This window comes from Berghia stephanieae, chromosome 5, assembly GCF_034508935.2.
Source record: "Berghia stephanieae isolate SIO BIC M18660-M18661 chromosome 5, UCSD_Bste_1.3, whole genome shotgun sequence".
NCBI lineage: Eukaryota > Metazoa > Mollusca > Gastropoda > Nudibranchia > Aeolidiidae > Berghia > Berghia stephanieae.
In genome coordinates, this window is record NC_088364.1 from 14,286,422 (window position 1) to 14,305,284 (window position 18,863).

The following is an 18,863-nucleotide window of genomic DNA, read 5'->3' on the forward strand; positions in this document are numbered from 1 at the left end:
CACACACACACACACACACACACACACTTCGTGTATTTTACATGTTGGAAAGTCCGATCACTGATCACCCACTATTGTTGGCAAATTAATGTACATTCTAAGGGTCTAGCCACACCTCTTTTTCCTCCATCTTGAAATTTTCCGAATAACGACATGTTCCCGATAACGACATGCACCTCTGGTCCCGAGCCATGTCGTTATCGGGAGAGTGCACTGTATACACACATGGCGGAAAACAGATAAGATCCAAGAACATCTACTTTGAAGGGCCCATTTTCGCCAATTTTCACTTTTATCCACACATAAGTGTTATATATCATTTTAAAGCTAGTTATATGAGGAATCTAAATATATAAAAATTTTGAGCAGGAGATGATTATGTAACACCCAAAAGTAGGTCAATCAGCAGTGACCCCGATTTGCGTGAAAATGCAAAATTGACAGAAAAGTCACCATCCTGAAGTAATAAATGACTCAAAACTCTGACAAATACATTTATATATTGAAATAATTGACAAAAACAATATTTTTAGCACTTTGAATAGAAACAAATTTATTATACAGCAACAAAGGGAGAACAAAGGGAGATAATTACATGAAAAATATAACGAGGGGCAAAATATGAACAGTAATTACAATAAATATTAAGTTTTAAAAAAGAAATGATTTCGGTTGTCAATGCTGTAGTCAAATGGGGTTAATACAACCCAGGAATAATAATCAGGTGGGCCTTCTTTGATGAGACCCACATCCTGTTCCTGGCCATAGGTATACATAGTTCCGCTCTTCTGCAGGAACTGTACAGAGAAGCTTCCCTCCTCTTCGAAACTTCCAGAACCTGATATGAAATCAATAGAAATAATACAGTATGAATGACAGAGCAGTACTTAAATCACACTTTGAATAGTCTGTGGAGAGAAATATCCAATTACTGTTAAAAAATGGCATTATAATTATAAGATATTACACGACTCGGGCTAAGACCAGTTTACCACTGTATAATATAGTAGCTGAAGTATATGGATATAGACTCACCATTGCAAAATAAATTTTCTCAAGCTTATTTATCCGGCATTTCAATCTGACTAAATCCCCAAGCTTGGGGAATGCAGGCCTAGAAGGGCCAGCCACTGGCTCCACGCTGGGCTCCTCCATGAAGCCAGTGTTCAACGTTGTTGTGACACTGAAACAATAAGAAAACAAATGGAAAAATAAATTAGGTAAAATGCTTTAAAAATGTAAGTGATAAGCAATGTACTTTCTTGTAACAGCTCTATACATTAAGTAAAATATGCAATAGGAGTTACCTTGGTTTGCATTTGTGGACAACATATTCACCAACAGTGTCCAGATTTATACATTTTAACGGCTTGCCTTGTCGACAAGCCGTACAACAGCAAGGGAGCCGTCTTGCCTGCAATATGTACTCTTTCAGGGCCTGGAACTGGTGGTACTTCTGTGTCCCGGAATCGTCAGTATATCTTCACCAATATCTGTCCTGTCGATCTCAGGGACCAGAATATATTGTCTGTAAACCAAGAAATAAAAAAAAGACACTAGAATGAAGAATAAACAAATATCTTTACCACAGTAAATTATATTATAAATGAAGACGCTTGAACTGAAATAATAAACCTACCTTGTGGAGGACCCATGTTTGCTGGAGAGGTACTGTACCATGTCCTTAGCACAGGTAAAATTCACCCGCATGGACAGCCCTCTTCAATGCTTGGCTCATAGTGCTAGTTTCCCCGTCTGCCTCTCCTTTCCCGTGCTCACTTCCAAAGTAGCATCTTTGAGGCTGATGTGGAAGGAGTGTTAAGTCATGAAAACTGCCTCGGCCCTGTGAATATAAAAATTGAAATTATGTCACTTTTCATAACATTGTATGAATTGTACAAAGAATTCATAACTTGATATAACAAGGAAACATATGAAACCGTCCTTCCCTTATACTGACTAGCAGCACCATCACTCCAAATCGTGAGCTTCCTAATTGACACCTTTCTTCTTAGGATATCGATCGTCCGTCTAGTAAATTCTTGGACAGCCTGATGATCGTGAACAATGTCATCTGTCAAGAAAATCAGGCTGTCCCTAACTACCTCACTGTTCTTCCTGTAGAATGCAACAACAGGATGAACAGTGATTTGCTGCTTGCCGAAGTGAGCAGACTTTATTTCGGCATTGTATTCCACTTTTCTATTCTCCCCAAAATCCTGCACCATGACAATCTCACCTGAAAACAGGAAAAAGAAAGTGCAAGTTTGAATTATCTTTTCTTATTCTTTAGAGTTAGTTACTATTGTAAGTCAATGAACTTTTTTTTTCTCCTACCTTCTTCAGGATTTGTTTTGAACTCTTTAAACTGGCTCTGTAGCCAGTATGCATTAAAGAGATGCTCAAGGAAGCTTCTTCCTTTTGTAGGTTCCTTGATATCTTTCTCAAGTTCATTCATCAGCTCCCTGCAAAAATAAATGTCATATATTAGAGAAAATCTTGAGAAGTTTTTAAACATATGAAAGATAGATCAGATAAATAAATTAAATATCTACCCAAAGGTTCCTTCCTTTTCAAGGGGCTCCATTTTTCCGTTGGCATTTCTCTGCCAACGTTGCCATCCGACAGATGGTGTCGAGAAAATATCTCGACAGACGAATCGAAATGGCCTCATCCGGTCACAACAAAGACCACATTTTCCTGATGAGAGACAGAGAGAAAATGCTTAAAATTGTACTACACCAATTTCCTTAAATCTGCAAACTTATTCTTTGGATGAAAAAAAAAAAGGACGGAAAAAAAAACCCAACCATATGCAGAGGAGAAAACATGTTGAACAATATTTGAGTAAAAAACAATAAAAAATAAACTTACCCACAACGCAATCCAGGCTAGGCCATCTGCCATCATATGGGCAACATATAACAGACAACATGTCAGTCTCTGCTGGTAGTTGGCCTGATGCACCCAACAGTTTGTTTATGGTGTTGATCTTTAATCTAATGATGGTATAGAAGAAAGAAATTGTAAAAATATGGCACAAGAAAGGAAACCGTATTGAAAATAATATAATGGGTGGAGTTGAGAAACTAAAAAGAAAACCGTTAATAAATTTAATAAGAAAAAATTATTAACCACACCTCACATTCGTGCAATAGATGCAAATGCAGCTCTCCACCGGGACGCTTCCCATGAGGCGGACATTCCTTGGTCGAAGAGACTGGAATAATGTCAATCCCACCGTCTCATTGGGATTGTCTGCCAAGAACATGAGGTGGGCTTCCTTAACTAAGCACTGCATTACACGTGCAGGCCCGTGCTTAGAAGAATACCTCGAATGAGGTAAGATTCTTGATGTTTTGTCTTCACAAAAGAACAACTGAGGATGAGAAACAAAAAGTAAATTGAATGAGAACATCAGTTAATAGTTTAGACCATAAATATTTTAATATTTTCACATATGTATACAGATAAATCCATCAATGGAAAAGAAACATTTTTTGATACCTGAATTTTCGAGTGGAGGGGCTTGGGGACTGCCTGGTCATGTTCTTTGACCATGACATCTGTGACTTGGATGCCCAACTCTTGTTCCAAGTTGAATGCTTCGGATTCTTCAGCATCATCAAACAGGGCCTTACATGGATGACACTTTTGTTGTTGTGTAATCGCAACCCTTTTCTGAGGAGTTCTTGGGTTGGCCAGGTTCAAAACTGACCTCCCGTACTCTTCAGGGTCTTTTGCTTTACGTTTATACTGATGGAAAAAAAAAAGGATGTAAATTCAATCATTACAAATGAAGCATATTCAAGAATCTCTACTTTGACATTACAAAATATAAATGCAAGTTAATTTGAAACTTACTTCATGATTTAAATTGTAGTAGGACTGCCTCATTACTGGGCCCATACTAGAAGACACAGGTGTCCCTGCTTGTGCCAAGACAGTTTGCTGTTTCTTTTCATGGAACGACTTCCTTCTTTTGGCCCTGAAAATTATTCATTATAAATATTAATTAAAAATATGTATAAAAGAACTTTACAGACTCATGAACATTACTAGGTCTGTGTCATTTGCCAACGCACCCCTTGGCTCTAAAACTCACAATTTTTCACCTATAAATCTGAAATTTCGTGACTTTTCCTAAATTGACCCCTTAAATCCTCTCCCCAAGTAGATTATTATAAATAAGATACTTTTTGATAAGTACTCAAGGTCGTGCACATATAATTGGCAGAATAACCAAAATATAGGCCTCTGACCATGGCAAAATATGGATTTCTTCTTACTGGCAACTAATTTATGTGATTTTCAATAAAGATCCCTTCTGCAGGTTTGGCACACATCTCCCTAGCAATTGGAAGGCCGACAACAGCATTGATATCTGTGACATCAACCCATTTCCTTTTTCTGGGGTTTGGAGTCATCAGTGTTTGTGACTGAAGCAATTGTTGTGCATGGCGGTTCGCTTCAGCACAGATTTGTTCTATAACCGCATCAGGGGAAAAATGTCGGAAATAGTTCATTGGAGTTTTTTCCTCCTCATTGAAAGTAATGTTTTTTTGACCAGTGTTCTCATTGAATGAAATAAGCCATTCAACAGCATTATGTCTCTTCATCCACTAAAACATTCCAATCCATTCTGTGTCACTTGTTCCACGCTCCCTTTCACCTCTTCTGTTGTTTTCCACCCTTTGTTCAGTCCATTCATTAGGCACTTAAATGAACATTCAGATTTTTTTACAAACTAATCCCTAGTCATAGAGCCTGTCAAAACATGCAAAAAAACATTGTAAATTTTGTCTCTAACCCAATTAGGAGCGGAACTATGGCAAATTTTGTGCCCGAAAGGGGCTTATTATTAACATAGGAATTTTTTTGATTCTTTGACCTTCCTAATGCGGCCATTCCAAGTTGAAATTTCATCTCCCTCCACACACAGAGTACACACACACAGAGTACACACACACAGAGTACACACACACAGAGTACACACACAGAGTACAAAGACACACAGATGAGATGCGTAGGTAACGGAGGTACAACAACAATTTTCTGGTCGTTCTCGTATTTTATCACAGAACATGTAATCTGGTGCGTCGCCGAACATATCTTTTAACTGTGACATGGAAACATCAACGTCTGTTTTCTTAGAAGTGAACAGTTCTAACTCTGTTTTCCTTACTTTTGGTTTCGCTCTCACACAGTCGTTTTCCTTTGTTTGTCTCCTCTTTCTTGTTTTTTTCAACGAATTCACCGTTGCTTTCACTTCTTGTTGCGGTGGCCGAGAAAGAAGCTTAGGTTGTATCACTTTCAGTTGCGTTGGCTGAGATAAAGATTTGAGTTGTTTCGGTTTCTGTTGTAGGTCCAACGACGGAGAAGGCGAGTTTGACTGCAATGATTGTAAAGGCTGTAATGGTTGTCTAGAGTTCAATTGAATGGATTGTGTATGCAAAAACTCTTGTAATTGAGGGTTTATTGGTCGGCTATAATCTATTTCTATTTCTAGATCGAGAAAGTCAAAATCATAGTCAGAAAGTAAAGTATCATCATGAAAAGTATAGAGTGAAGTATCCGCCATTGTTTCAGTTAAACATTCAATCAATTAACTAATCATTAGATAATGTATATTTACCTTGGCTTCACAATCACAAAACACAGTTATTTGTTGATATTTTTCAGTGTGGTTAGCAAGCTGCGTCTTGAGGAAATGAAGGTTGTCATCGACTGAATGTTGAATCCACGGCTAGTCATCTCCTCTCGTGGGTGGGTGGGTGGGGTTGCGTGAAACCAACATTACGCAAGCCGCGACTTGACACGAGTGAGAGAGAGGCACACTCTCACGCAAGGCCGCATCACCCTCCACCACAGGGTCCAACCCGCATCACCAAGCCTTGTCTTGCTTGCTTGCTGATAAAACACTTGATGACGTCACTGTTTCGTATCCTGTTTCGTTGTTCCCACACTCACACGAAGCTCGTTCTGTGATTGGTGGAAACCTCGACTAGCCCCACTCTCACGTGGCGGTAGTCTATCGATCGTCGCTGAGTGCCGCCGCGCCTGCACGGATTGGCTCAGTGACTTGTGAGCGGGCAGATAAAGGACCGGGTTATTCTGCTGCTACTCAGACGACATCTCGGCGACCAACTCGTGTTAGTCACAGTCGAAGTACTTTCAGTTACATAAATTGTGCAAGTTGTGAGGATTTCTTTTGTGCTCTGTTATAATTCGTGCTCTAACATTCGCTCCAGATTGAAGGTAAGTGTGAAAACTTAATGTTATGCGACGGAATGAAATTTGCTGTTTGAATATGACTTACAAAATAACTCGTTTATATAGTAGTACAACAATGTTAGGAGATATTCTCATTGTGAATAAAATGTAACATGTTGATCGCATTGTGAAAAAATTTAACATTGTATTCTCAAAATACAATCAACATGTTACATTTTCTTCATAGTGAGAATATCTCCTAACATTGTGTGTGGTGTGATTATTATTATTATTATTATTATTATTATTATTATTATTATTATTATTATTATTAGTATTATTATTATTGTTGTTGGCTGCGCGTCACTCCCTCACCATCGGTTCTGACAATATCTCTGTATTTATTTTGGCAGAGACAGTACCATGGAGGGTGTAAAAAAAAGAAAAAGACCATCTCCCAGAGGAGTGCTGGTAGCAACGGCTGACGAAAGGGGCATATTATTAACATAGGAATTTTTTGACTCTTTGATTTTCCTAACGCGGCCATTCCACGTTGAAATGTCATCGCCATCCTGCCACGTATGGTTAATTAAAATGCCTTTAAGGAGCAGTGGATTCAGGATGTATTCTGTAGCCTTTTCAAAATATCCAGATGAAGGAGACAATGTCGTTGATAGGTTGTGGAGATTTTGAGGTAATTGATTTTTTCAGTGCTCTTTCAAGAGCCCTACTGTCCGTACATTCTCTTTTCAAGCGTGCTGCTTTGTGTCTCCTCTTTATGTCGTCAGAAGTTTGAGCAGCACGTCTCTTCGCCTCTTTATGGATGTTATACCCAGCAGAAATGGAGAAATGAATGAGCCTGTGCTGCTCTGTAGGAGGCTTTGATGAAATCCAGGAAAGGAGATGATTGGCCCTGGCACAATATTTTTAGCACTTTGAATCGAAACAAATTTATTATACAGCAACAAAGGGAGAACAAAGGGAGATAATTACATGAAAAATATAACGAGGGGCAAAATATGAACAGTAATTACAATAAATATTAAGTTTTAAAAAAGAAATGATTTCGGTTGTCAATGCTGTAGTCAAATGGGGTTAATACAACCCAGGAATAATAATCAGGTGGGCCTTCTTTGATGAGACCCACATCCTGTTCCTGGCCATAGGTATACATAGTTCCGCTCTTCTGCAGGAACTGTACAGAGAAGCTTCCCTCCTCTTCAGAAACTTCCAGAACCTGATATGAAATCAATAGAAATAATACAGTATGAATGACAGAGCAGTACTTAAATCACACTTTGAATAGTCTGTGGAGAGAAATATCCAATTACTGTTAAAAAATGGCATTATAATTATAAGATATTACACGACTCGGGCTAAGACCAGTTTACCACTGTATAATATAGTAGCTGAAGTATATGGATATAGACTCACCATTGCAAAATAAATTTTCTCAAGCTTATTTATCCGGCATTTCAATCTGACTAAATCCCCAAGCTTGGGGAATGCAGGCCTAGAAGGGCCAGCCACTGGCTCCACGCTGGGCTCCTCCATGAAGCCAGTGTTCAACGTTGTTGTGACACTGAAACAATAAGAAAACAAATGGAAAAATAAATTAGGTAAAATGCTTTAAAAATGTAAGTGATAAGCAATGTACTTTCTTGTAACAGCTCTATACATTAAGTAAAATATGCAATAGGAGTTACCTTGGTTTGCATTTGTGGACAACATATTCACCAACAGTGTCCAGATTGATACATTTTAACGGCTTGCCTTGTCGACAAGCCGTACAACAGCAAGGGAGCCGTCTTGCCTGCAATATGTACTCTTTCAGGGCCTGGAACTGGTGGTACTTCTGTGTCCCCGGAATCGTCAGTATATCTTCACCAATATCTGTCCTGTCGATCTCAGGGACCAGAATATATTGTCTGTAAACCAAGAAATAAAAAAAAGACACTAGAATGAAGAATAAACAAATATCTTTACCACAGTAAATTATATTATAAATGAAGACGCTTGAACTGAAATAATAAACCTACCTTGTGGAGGACCCATGTTTGCTGGAGAGGTACTGTACCATGTCCTTAGCACAGGTAAAATTCACACCCGCATGGACAGCCCTCTTCAATGCTTGGCTCATAGTGCTAGTTTCCCCGTCTGCCTCTCCTTTCCCGTGCTCACTTCCAAAGTATCATCTTTGAGGCTGATGTGGAAGGAGTGTTAAGTCATGAAAACTGCCTCGGCCCTGTGAATATAAAAATTGAAATTATGTCACTTTTCATAACATTGTATGAATTGTACAAAGAATTCATAACTTGATATAACAAGGAAACATATGAAACCGTCCTTCCCTTATACTGACTAGCAGCACCATCACTCCAAATCGTGAGCTTCCTAATTGACACCTTTCTTCTTAGGATATCGATCGTCCGTCTAGTAAATTCTTGGACAGCCTGATGATCGTGAACAATGTCATCTGTCAAGAAAATCAGGCTGTCCCTAACTACCTCACTGTTCTTCCTGTAGAATGCAACAACAGGATGAACAGTGATTTGCTGCTTGCCGAAGTGAGCAGACTTTATTTCGGCATTGTATTCCACTTTTCTATTCTCCCCAAAATCCTGCACCATGACAATCTCACCTGAAAACAGGAAAAAGAAAGTGCAAGTTTGAATTATCTTTTCTTATTCTTTAGAGTTAGTTACTATTGTAAGTCAATGAACTTTTTTTTTCTCCTACCTTCTTCAGGATTTGTTTTGAACTCTTTAAACTGGCTCTGTAGCCAGTATGCATTAAAGAGATGCTCAAGGAAGCTTCTTCCTTTTGTAGGTTCCTTGATATCTTTCTCAAGTTCATTCATCAGCTCCCTGCAAAAATAAATGTCATATATTAGAGAAAATCTTGAGAAGTTTTTAAACATATGAAAGATAGATCAGATAAATAAATTAAATATCTACCCAAAGGTTCCTTCCTTTTCAAGGGGCTCCATTTTTCCGTTGGCATTTCTCTGCCAACGTTGCCATCCGACAGATGGTGTCGAGAAAATATCTCGACAGACGAATCGAAATGGCCTCATCCGGTCACAACAAAGACCACATTTTCCTGATGAGAGACAGAGAGAAAATGCTTAAAATTGTACTACACCAATTTCCTTAAATCTGCAAACTTAATCTTTGGATGAAAAAAAAAAGGACGGAAAAAAAACCCCAACCATATGCAGAGGAGAAAACATGTTGAACAATATTTGAGTAAAAAACAATAAAAAATAAACTTACCCACAACGCAATCCAGGCTAGGCCATCTGCCATCATATGGGCAACATATAACAGACAACATGTCAGTCTCTGCTGGTAGTTGGCCTGATGCACCCAACAGTTTGTTTATGGTGTTGATCTTTAATCTAATGATGGTATAGAAGAAAGAAATTGTAAAAATATGGCACAAGAAAGGAAACCGTATTGAAAATAATATAATGGGTGGAGTTGAGAAACTAAAAAGAAAACCGTTAATAAATTTAATAAGAAAAAATTATTAACCACACCTCACATTCGTGCAATAGATGCAAATGCAGCTCTCCACCGGGACGCTTCCCATGAGGCGGACATTCCTTGGTCGAAGAGACTGGAATAATGTCAATCCCCCGTCTCATTGGGATTGTCTGCCAAGAACATGAGGTGGGCTTCCTTAACTAAGCACTGCATTACACGTGCAGGCCCGTGCTTAGAAGAATACCTCGAATGAGGTAAGATTCTTGATGTTTTGTCTTCACAAAAGAACAACTGAGGATGAGAAACAAAAAGTAAATTGAATGAGAACATCAGTTAATAGTTTAGACCATAAATATTTTAATATTTTCACATATGTATACAGATAAATCCATCAATGGAAAAGAAACATTTTTTGATACCTGAATTTTCGAGTGGAGGGGCTTGGGGACTGCCTGGTCATGTTCTTTGACCATGACATCTGTGACTTGGATGCCCAACTCTTGTTCCAAGTTGAATGCTTCGGATTCTTCAGCATCATCAAACAGGGCCTTACATGGATGACACTTTTGTTGTTGTGTAATCGCAACCCTTTTCTGAGGAGTTCTTGGGTTGGCCAGGTTCAAAACTGACCTCCCGTACTCTTCAGGGTCTTTTGCTTTACGTTTATACTGATGGAAAAAAAAAAGGATGTAAATTCAATCATTACAAATGAAGCATATTCAAGAATCTCTACTTTGACATTACAAAATATAAATGCAAGTTAATTTGAAACTTACTTCATGATTTAAATTGTAGTAGGACTGCCTCATTACTGGGCCCATACTAGAAGACACAGGTGTCCCTGCTTGTGCCAAGACAGTTTGCTGTTTCTTTTCATGGAACGACTTCCTTCTTTTGGCCCTGAAAATTATTCATTATAAATATTAATTAAAAATATGTATAAAAGAACTTTACAGACTCATGAACATTACTAGGTCTGTGTCATTTGCCAACGCACCCCTTGGCTCTAAAACTCACAATTTTTCACCTATAAATCTGAAATTTCGTGACTTTTCCTAAATTGACCCCTTAAATCCTCTCCCCAAGTAGATTATTATAAATAAGATACTTTTTGATAAGTACTCAAGGTCGTGCACATATAATTGGCAGAATAACCAAAATATAGGCCTCTGACCATGGCAAAATATGGATTTCTTCTTACTGGCAACTAATTTATGTGATTTTCAATAAAGATCCCTTCTGCAGGTTTGGCACACATCTCCCTAGCAATTGGAAGGCCGACAACAGCATTGATATCTGTGACATCAACCCATTTCCTTTTTCTGGGGTTTGGAGTCATCAGTGTTTGTGACTGAAGCAATTGTTGTGCATGGCGGTTCGCTTCAGCACAGATTTGTTCTATAACCGCATCAGGGGAAAAATGTCGGAAATAGTTCATTGGAGTTTTTTCCTCCTCATTGAAAGTAATGTTTTTTTGACCAGTGTTCTCATTGAATGAAATAAGCCATTCAACAGCATTATGTCTCTTCATCCACTAAAACATTCCAATCCCATTCTGTGTCACTTGTTCCACGCTCCCTTTCACCTCTTCTGTTGTTTTCCACCCTTTGTTCAGTCCATTCATTAGGCACTTAAATGAACATTCATATTTTTTTACAAACTAATCCCTAGTCATAGAGCCTGTCAAAACATGCAAAAAACAGTTTAAATTTTGTCTCTAACCCAATTAGGAGCGGAACTATGGCAAATTTTGTGCCCGAAAGGGGCTTATTATTAACATAGGAATTTTTTTGATTCTTTGACCTTCCTAATGCGGCCATTCCAAGTTGAAATTTCATCTCCCTCCACACACAGAGTACACACACACAGAGTACACACACACAGAGTACACACACACAGAGTACACACACAGAGTACAAAGACACACAGATGAGATGCGTAGGTAACGGAGGTACAACAACAATTTTCTGGTCGTTCTCGTATTTTATCACAGAACATGTAATCTGGTGCGTCGCCGAACATATCTTTTAACTGTGACATGGAAACATCAACGTCTGTTTTCTTAGAAGTGAACAGTTCTAACTCTGTTTTCCTTACTTTTGGTTTCGCTCTCACACAGTCGTTTTCCTTTGTTTGTCTCCTCTTTCTTGTTTTTTTCAACGAATTCACCGTTGCTTTCACTTCTTGTTGCGGTGGCCGAGAAAGAAGCTTAGGTTGTATCACTTTCAGTTGCGTTGGCTGAGATAAAGATTTGAGTTGTTTCGGTTTCTGTTGTAGGTCCAACGACGGAGAAGGCGAGTTTGACTGCAATGATTGTAAAGGCTGTAATGGTTGTCTAGAGTTCAATTGAATGGATTGTGTATGCAAAAACTCTTGTAATTGAGGGTTTATTGGTCGGCTATAATCTATTTCTATTTCTAGATCGAGAAAGTCAAAATCATAGTCAGAAAGTAAAGTATCATCATGAAAAGTATAGAGTGAAGTATCCGCCATTGTTTCAGTTAAACATTCAATCAATTAACTAATCATTAGATAATGTATATTTACCTTGACTTCACAATCACAAAGCACAGTTATTTGTTGATATTTTTCAGTGTGGTTAGCAAGCCGCGTCTTGAGGAAATGAAGGTTGTCATCGACTGAATGTTGAATCCACGGCTAGTCATCTCCTCTCGTGGGTGGGGTTGCGTGAAACCAACATTACGCAAGCCGCGACTTGACACGAGTGAGAGAGAGGCACACTCTCACGCAAGGCCGCATCACCCTCCACCACAGGGTCCAACCCGCATCACCAAGCCTTGTCTTGCTTGCTTGCTGATAAAACACTTGATGACGTCACTGTATCCTGTTTCGTTGTTCCCACACTCACACGAAGCTCGTTCTGTGATTGGTGGAAACCTCGACTAGCCCCACTCTCACGTGGCGGTAGTCTATCGATCGTCGCTGAGTGCCGCCGCGCCTGCACGGATTGGCTCAGTGACTTGTGAGTGGGCAGATAAAGGACCGGGTTATTCTGCTGCTACTCAGACGACATCTCGGCGACCAACTCGTGTTAGTCACAGTTGAAGTACTTTCAGTTACATAAATTGTGCAAGTTGTGAGGATTTCTTTTGTGCTCTGTTATAATTCGTGCTCTAACATTTGCTCCAGATTGAAGGTAAGTGTGAAAAGTTAATGTTATGCGACGGAATGAAATTTGCTGTTTGAATATGACTTACAAAATAACTCGTTTATATAGTAGTACAACAATGTTAGGAGATATTCTCATTGTGAATAAAATGTAACATGTTGATCGCATTGTGAAAAAATTCTAACATTGTATTCTCAAAATACAATCAACATGTTACATTTTCTTCATAGTGAGAATATCTCCTAGCATTGTGTGTGGTGTGATTATTATTATTATTATTATTATTATTATTATTATTATTATTATTATTATTATTATTATTATTATTATTATTATTATTATTATTAGTATTATTATTATTGTTGTTGGCTGCGCGTCACTCCCTCACCATCGGTTCTGACAATATCTCTGTATTTATTTTGGCAGAGACAGTACCATGGAGGGTGTAAAAAAAAGAAAAAGACCATCTCCCAGAGGAGTGCTGGTAGCAACGGCTGACGAAAGGGGCATATTATTAACATAGGAATTTTTTTGATTCTTTGATCTTCCTAATGCGGCCATTCCAAGTTGAAATTTCATCTCCCTCCTGCCATGTATGGCTAATTAAAATCCCTTTAAGGAGCAGTGGATTCAGGATGTATTCTGTAGCCTTTTCAAAATATCCAGATGAAGGAGACAATGTCGTTGATAGGTTGTGGAGATTTTGAGGTAATTGATTTTTTCAGTGCTCTTTCAAGAGCCCTACTGTCCGTACATTCTCTTTTCAAGCGTGCTGCTTTGTGTCTCCTCTTTATGTCGTCAGAAGTTTGAGCAGCACGTCTCTTCGCCTCTTTATGGATGTTATACCCAGCAGAAATGGAGAAATGAATGAGCCTGTGCTGCTCTGTAGGAGGCTTTGATGAAATCCAGGAAAGGAGATGATTGGCCCTGGCAAAAACTGGACTACGCATCTTTTGTATACGGCTCTGCAAAACCATCCTACTTAGGCATGCTGGACCCAATTCATCATCAGGGACTGCGCTTGGCACTCGGGGCTTTCCGCACTTCTCCAGTGGCAAGCCTTTATGCTGAGGCAGATGAGCCACCTCTCCATCTCAGGAGGAAAAAACTGGCTCTCCAGTATGTTACTAAGGTCACATCGCTGCACGACAACCCAGCACACAAACATGTACACTACACGGATAGGACACTAGAAGAAAAATTTCGCAAGCACCCAAAAATGACACCACCATTAGGTTGCAGAATAAAAAAAGACATCGCAGACATGAACATCAGTCTAGATAGGATACATCCATACGTCCAGGCAAAGACACCACCATGGTCCATACATAGACCAAACATAAATTTGGACCTAACAAAACTGGAAAAATCACAAACAGACCCACATATTTACAAACAGACACTAAAAGCAATATTACAAACATACAAAAACCATACTCACATATTTACGGATGGTTCAAAGAGCGCAGATGCAGTAGGATGTGCCTATCACTCATCGGAAGGCACAGGATCACTTCGCCTGGATAGAAATGTTTCGATCTTTACAGCGGAATCGAGAGCAATCCTAAATGCTCTCCGTTTGGCTGAGAGATCGAATAAAAATAAATTCTTGATCTTGTCTGACTCGCTGTCCGTACTTAAGGGGATCTCAAATTTTTATTGCACCGATCCAAGACTCATAAGTATCTTGGAAGGTGCAAATAAATTATTTATTAAGAAAAAGAAAGTTTGTTTTCTCTGGGTACCTAGTCATGTGGGTATCCAGGGGAACGAAGAAGCGGATCGACTGGCAAAAGAGGCGGTGAGCCAAGAATTACAAGAGGGCAGTAAAATCCCACACGCGGATTTAAAGATCAATATAAAAAAACATGTCCGAAAGGAATGGGAACGATCCTGGAGTCGAGATGTACATAACAAATTAAAACAAATTAAAAGTGACCTCGGCCCCAGACCCAACTCGGGGCTAAAAAGAAGAGACGAGGTAAAAATAACTCGACTCCGGATCGGACATACTGCCCTCACTCACCGTTTCCTTCTGGAGAGGGATGAAAAACCCCTCTGCAGAAGATGTAACTGTGACCTGACAGTTCAACACATTTTAATTGAATGTACAGAATTAGAACAGATAAGGTCACAACATTATGATAACAGAGACTTGAAGTCTCTGTTCCAGTCGGTCGATCCGCTTACAATTTTAAAGTATCTGCAGGAATGTGAACTCCTGCAGAAATTGTAAATAGATATTTTTACTTAACAAACATGTAACTATTATGATTTTATAAAGATTTTATTACAACAGTACACGTTTTGATCAGCTGTGGCCCCTCGGGGCCGATAAAAGATTGATGAAAGACAGAAACGGGCGCTTAAATGACCTATAGTGTCGAAAGCGCCGTTAAACACCTAAAAACAAACAAATAAAAACAAACGGTTTCAGTTTAAAGAGAGCAAGGGAAGGCGATGGCATAGCACAAATCCCACCCCCTTTTACCATATTTGAGCTATGTTTTCCATTCCATACCCCATTTCCCCAATGATTCCAAATTTCCCTTCCTTATCAAAATTGAGTTGCCAGGACAGAGAGAGAGAAAGAACGGAGGAAAACAAGCCTTCTTAACTGTCTTCTATCCCCCAGTATCTCTATACCCTGTACCGTTGAAATAGGTTCAACGAGGAGATATTCCTTTCCAAATCCTGCACAGCAGGCACCTTTCTGCTGAGGGTGCGCAGTTCCGAGAGGACCCCGATAAGGAGGAGCTATTGATCCTGGAGGCTGAGGGGGGTTCACCTTGCGAGGTGTTTCTACCCCAACACTCCTCTTTGGCTTGACGCTTCTCTAAAGACGGGTGGGTAGCCTACCTTGTAGATGGCCCGAGCTACCCAACGCAGAGATGCCAAATCTATTTTTTGGCACTCCCCTCCATTTAGGCAAAGAGATTGGAAGGACTAGATTTAAAACCATATCTAGTTCCTGTCCCCCATGAAATTTCTTTTTAATCATGGTTTGTCATCTCTGAATCAGCAGTCAGTCTTTGTGCAACGCAAAGATTAGGGTCAATCCGAGAGAAAGGCCTGGAGGCGGGACGTCCCCCAACTCCACCCCTCGAGTCCTTTTTTTTTTTTTTTTTTTTCCCCAAGGACCATGGAAGGACAAGAGGAGGCCAGACTTGAGGAGTATAGCTTCGGTGAGTGCCTTACCCCCCAAGTGTGGGACTGAGCCGTGCTAGTGGGCACAATATAGCCGGGTTGAATAAAAATTTATATATATCATGGCCAAAAATATGAAAAACTCTCCCCTTAAAGCCCCACCCCAGACAGGTAAAAAAGAAGGATAACTGCCCCGATGACTCTTGATGACTTACCAGGAATGGCAACCCCAAAATTCTCGCCGTTCCTGGTAATTCAACCGAATGAGGAAAACATCAAACTGAACACTTTGAGTATCTTCACCATCAGCAAGGCACTCAAAGCAAATGGCGCCGGTACACCAAAGGCAGTGAACAGGAACAACTCTGGCACTTTAATGATACAAGTGCAGGGTCGACAAGAGAGTGAGAACCTCTTGAAATGTACCAGATTCTCTGACATCCCAGTCACCGTTGAGGCTCACAGGAGCCTCAATAGGTCAAAAGGTGTCATAAGAAGCAGAGATCTGGTAGGCTGTTCGGAGCAGGAGATGGTTGAGGAACTGGAGGGTGTTGTCGAAGCTCGGCGGGTTAGCATCCGCCGCGGCAACAGCACAATCCAGACCAACACCTGGATCCTGACTTTTGACAGCCCGAGACCCCCGTCGAGAATAAGAATTGAATACCTCGACTTGGAGGTTCGGCCTTACGTCCCGAACCCCATGAGATGTTTTAACTGCCACCGGTACGGCCATACGAAAACAAACTGCCGCCGTAAAGCTACATGCCCCCGCTGCGGCAAAGAAGACCACAATGAGGAAAACTGCAAAGTGGACCCTTGTTGTCTGAACTGCCAAGGCAAGCATGCAGCACATTCGAAAGATTGTCCTAAGTGGCAAGAAGAAAAGGCAATCTTGACATACAGAGCCACTTACGGCGGTACGTTTGCTCAGGCAAAAGCAGTGATCTGCCCCCCTCGGCAGGTCGCTGCTTCTGCCAAGAGTTATGCAGAAGTTGCCAGGGCTGCTGGTAATAACCAAAACAGCCATGGCAAAATCGCACAGACTAGAAAAGACAGTCCTCAAAAGAAAAAGCCATCAAGACCTAAAAACAAGGTCGCAAATGTGTCAAAAAATCTTTTTGACACATTGGAGGTTCAAGATGTGGAACCTGCAGCCCCCTCCACATCCACCTCCAAGGCGACCTCCACCCCCCTCCTTTCCCAAACAAAAAAATTCTCCCCTCATGGGCGTGGATGTTGGACCCACCCCCCATCTCCATTCCCGTGAGCCCTCTCTATCCCCCCAAAAACAAAACTCCACCCCTTCCCAGAATATGGAGCCACCAACACCAGTCGGGGGATCCACAAATCCCCTGAGGGGCCTCAAAGCCCCAAAAAATCTAAGAACCCAGAGGGACCTAAAAATCCCAAGGGTTCAAAAAAACTCAGCCCTAAAAAAACCGAGAGGCCCTCCACAGGGCCTCCTTCTCCTATGGAAGTCTCTCCTCCTAGGAGAATAAAAGTAAAAGGGTTGAAGGCAGGCATACTGCCTAACCTCCCCACAAAAAATTAGGATACCTAGTCAGACAAGATTAATTTCCTGGAACATCAGAGGGATCAGATCAAATAGAACAGAATTGGACCTCCTCCTCCAGAGGAATCCTGATGTAGTCTGTCTGCAGGAAACAAAATTACCAGCAGACGACTACACAGTAAAAGGATATACGGCCAATCATCTGATTCACTCTGATGGCCAGATAGCGTGTGGGGGAGTTTCAATTCTCACGAAGAAGAGCACCCCCCACCGCTTGATACCAATGAAAACAGATCTACAGGCAATAGCAGTGAGAGTGACATTGCACAGACCAATCACCATCTGCTCTGTGTACATCCCACCAGATCATCGCCTCCAGTCTGCCGAGCTAGAGGGAGTTCTAAACCAACTCCCCCCTCCCTATGTGATAATGGGAGATTTCAATGCTCACAGTCCTCTCTGGGGAAACACAGACACAAACCAGAGGGGAAAGGCAGTGGAGGCTTTCATAATGAAAATGGATGTATACTTGGCAAACGGTCTCGAGGCAACACGGGTAAATATTCACAATCTTACCACGTCTGCCATCGATCTCACTTTCTGTGATCCTACATTAGCTCCAGATCTCTCCTGGACTGTGATCGATGACGATCACGGTTCTGACCATTTTCCAGTCTGCCTCGACATCACCCCGACTTCAAGGGCCCCACAGCCCAAACGTTGGAGTGTACGGCGAACAGATTGGGAAACTTTCTCACAGGAGTGTCACAGACTCCTTACGACAGAGGTGGACAGCTATGACAAATTCAAAAATATTTTAACAAATATCTGAAGCTCGACAATACCAACAACCTCTGGTAGACCGAGAAAACACAATCCCTGGTTTTCAGAGGAATGTCGAGCGGCCCTATGGGAGAAGAAAAAAGCATACAGGAAAGCGATGAGATTCCCAATCCCTGAGAATTTCGCAACATTTAGGAAACTACGAGCAAAGTGTAGGAAGATCTTCCGAGAAAACAAACGGAGATCCTTCCAAAACTTTGTCTCAAAAATAAATAGCCAGACACCCCTGAATAGGGTGTGGAAGATGTTACGGAAACTGAAGGGATCCGATAGTGATTCACTAAATCACTTGACACGTCCCGATGGATCCGTGGCTGAAACAGAACAAGAAATTGCCAACACTCTGGCCGAGAGGCTGGCGCACAGCTCCTCGTCTGCACACCACACACCACAATTTCTGCGCCATAAACAAAACGCAGAAAACACACCAATAAACTTTACATCTACAAACACTGAAGACTACAACAAACCATTTACACTTGAGGAGTTGGGTGCCTGCCTCCGTGACACAAATGTCACAGCACCGGGT

General features: G+C 40.7%; 2 protein-coding genes across 3 annotated transcripts in view; one reads left to right on the forward strand and one right to left on the reverse strand.

The window, feature by feature from the left end:
* LOC144972463 (phosphatidylinositol N-acetylglucosaminyltransferase subunit Q-like) overlaps positions 1–14,032 on the forward strand; it is a 33,285-nt gene extending 19,253 nt beyond the window's left edge. The window contains exon 10 of one of the 2 annotated variants that reach the window (XM_078913657.1): positions 13,258–14,032. The gene's annotated coding sequence lies outside the window, so the exon portion shown is untranslated. Of the gene's footprint in view, positions 1–6,626; positions 6,733–13,257 lie in introns of those variants that run through there. The other variant, XM_078913659.1, reaches the window with a different exon arrangement.
* Positions 7,169–9,397, reverse strand: LOC144972464 (uncharacterized). The gene is made up of 4 exons (XM_078913660.1): positions 8,253–9,397; positions 7,920–8,141; positions 7,648–7,795; positions 7,169–7,450 (listed from the first exon to the last, which is right to left on the reverse strand). The coding sequence occupies exons 1-4, from the start codon at positions 8,351–8,353 to the stop codon at positions 7,256–7,258; spliced, it is 666 nt and encodes a 221-aa protein (XP_078769786.1). The 5' UTR covers positions 8,354–9,397; the 3' UTR covers positions 7,169–7,255.
* Positions 14,033–18,863: the final 4,831 nt, after the last annotated feature.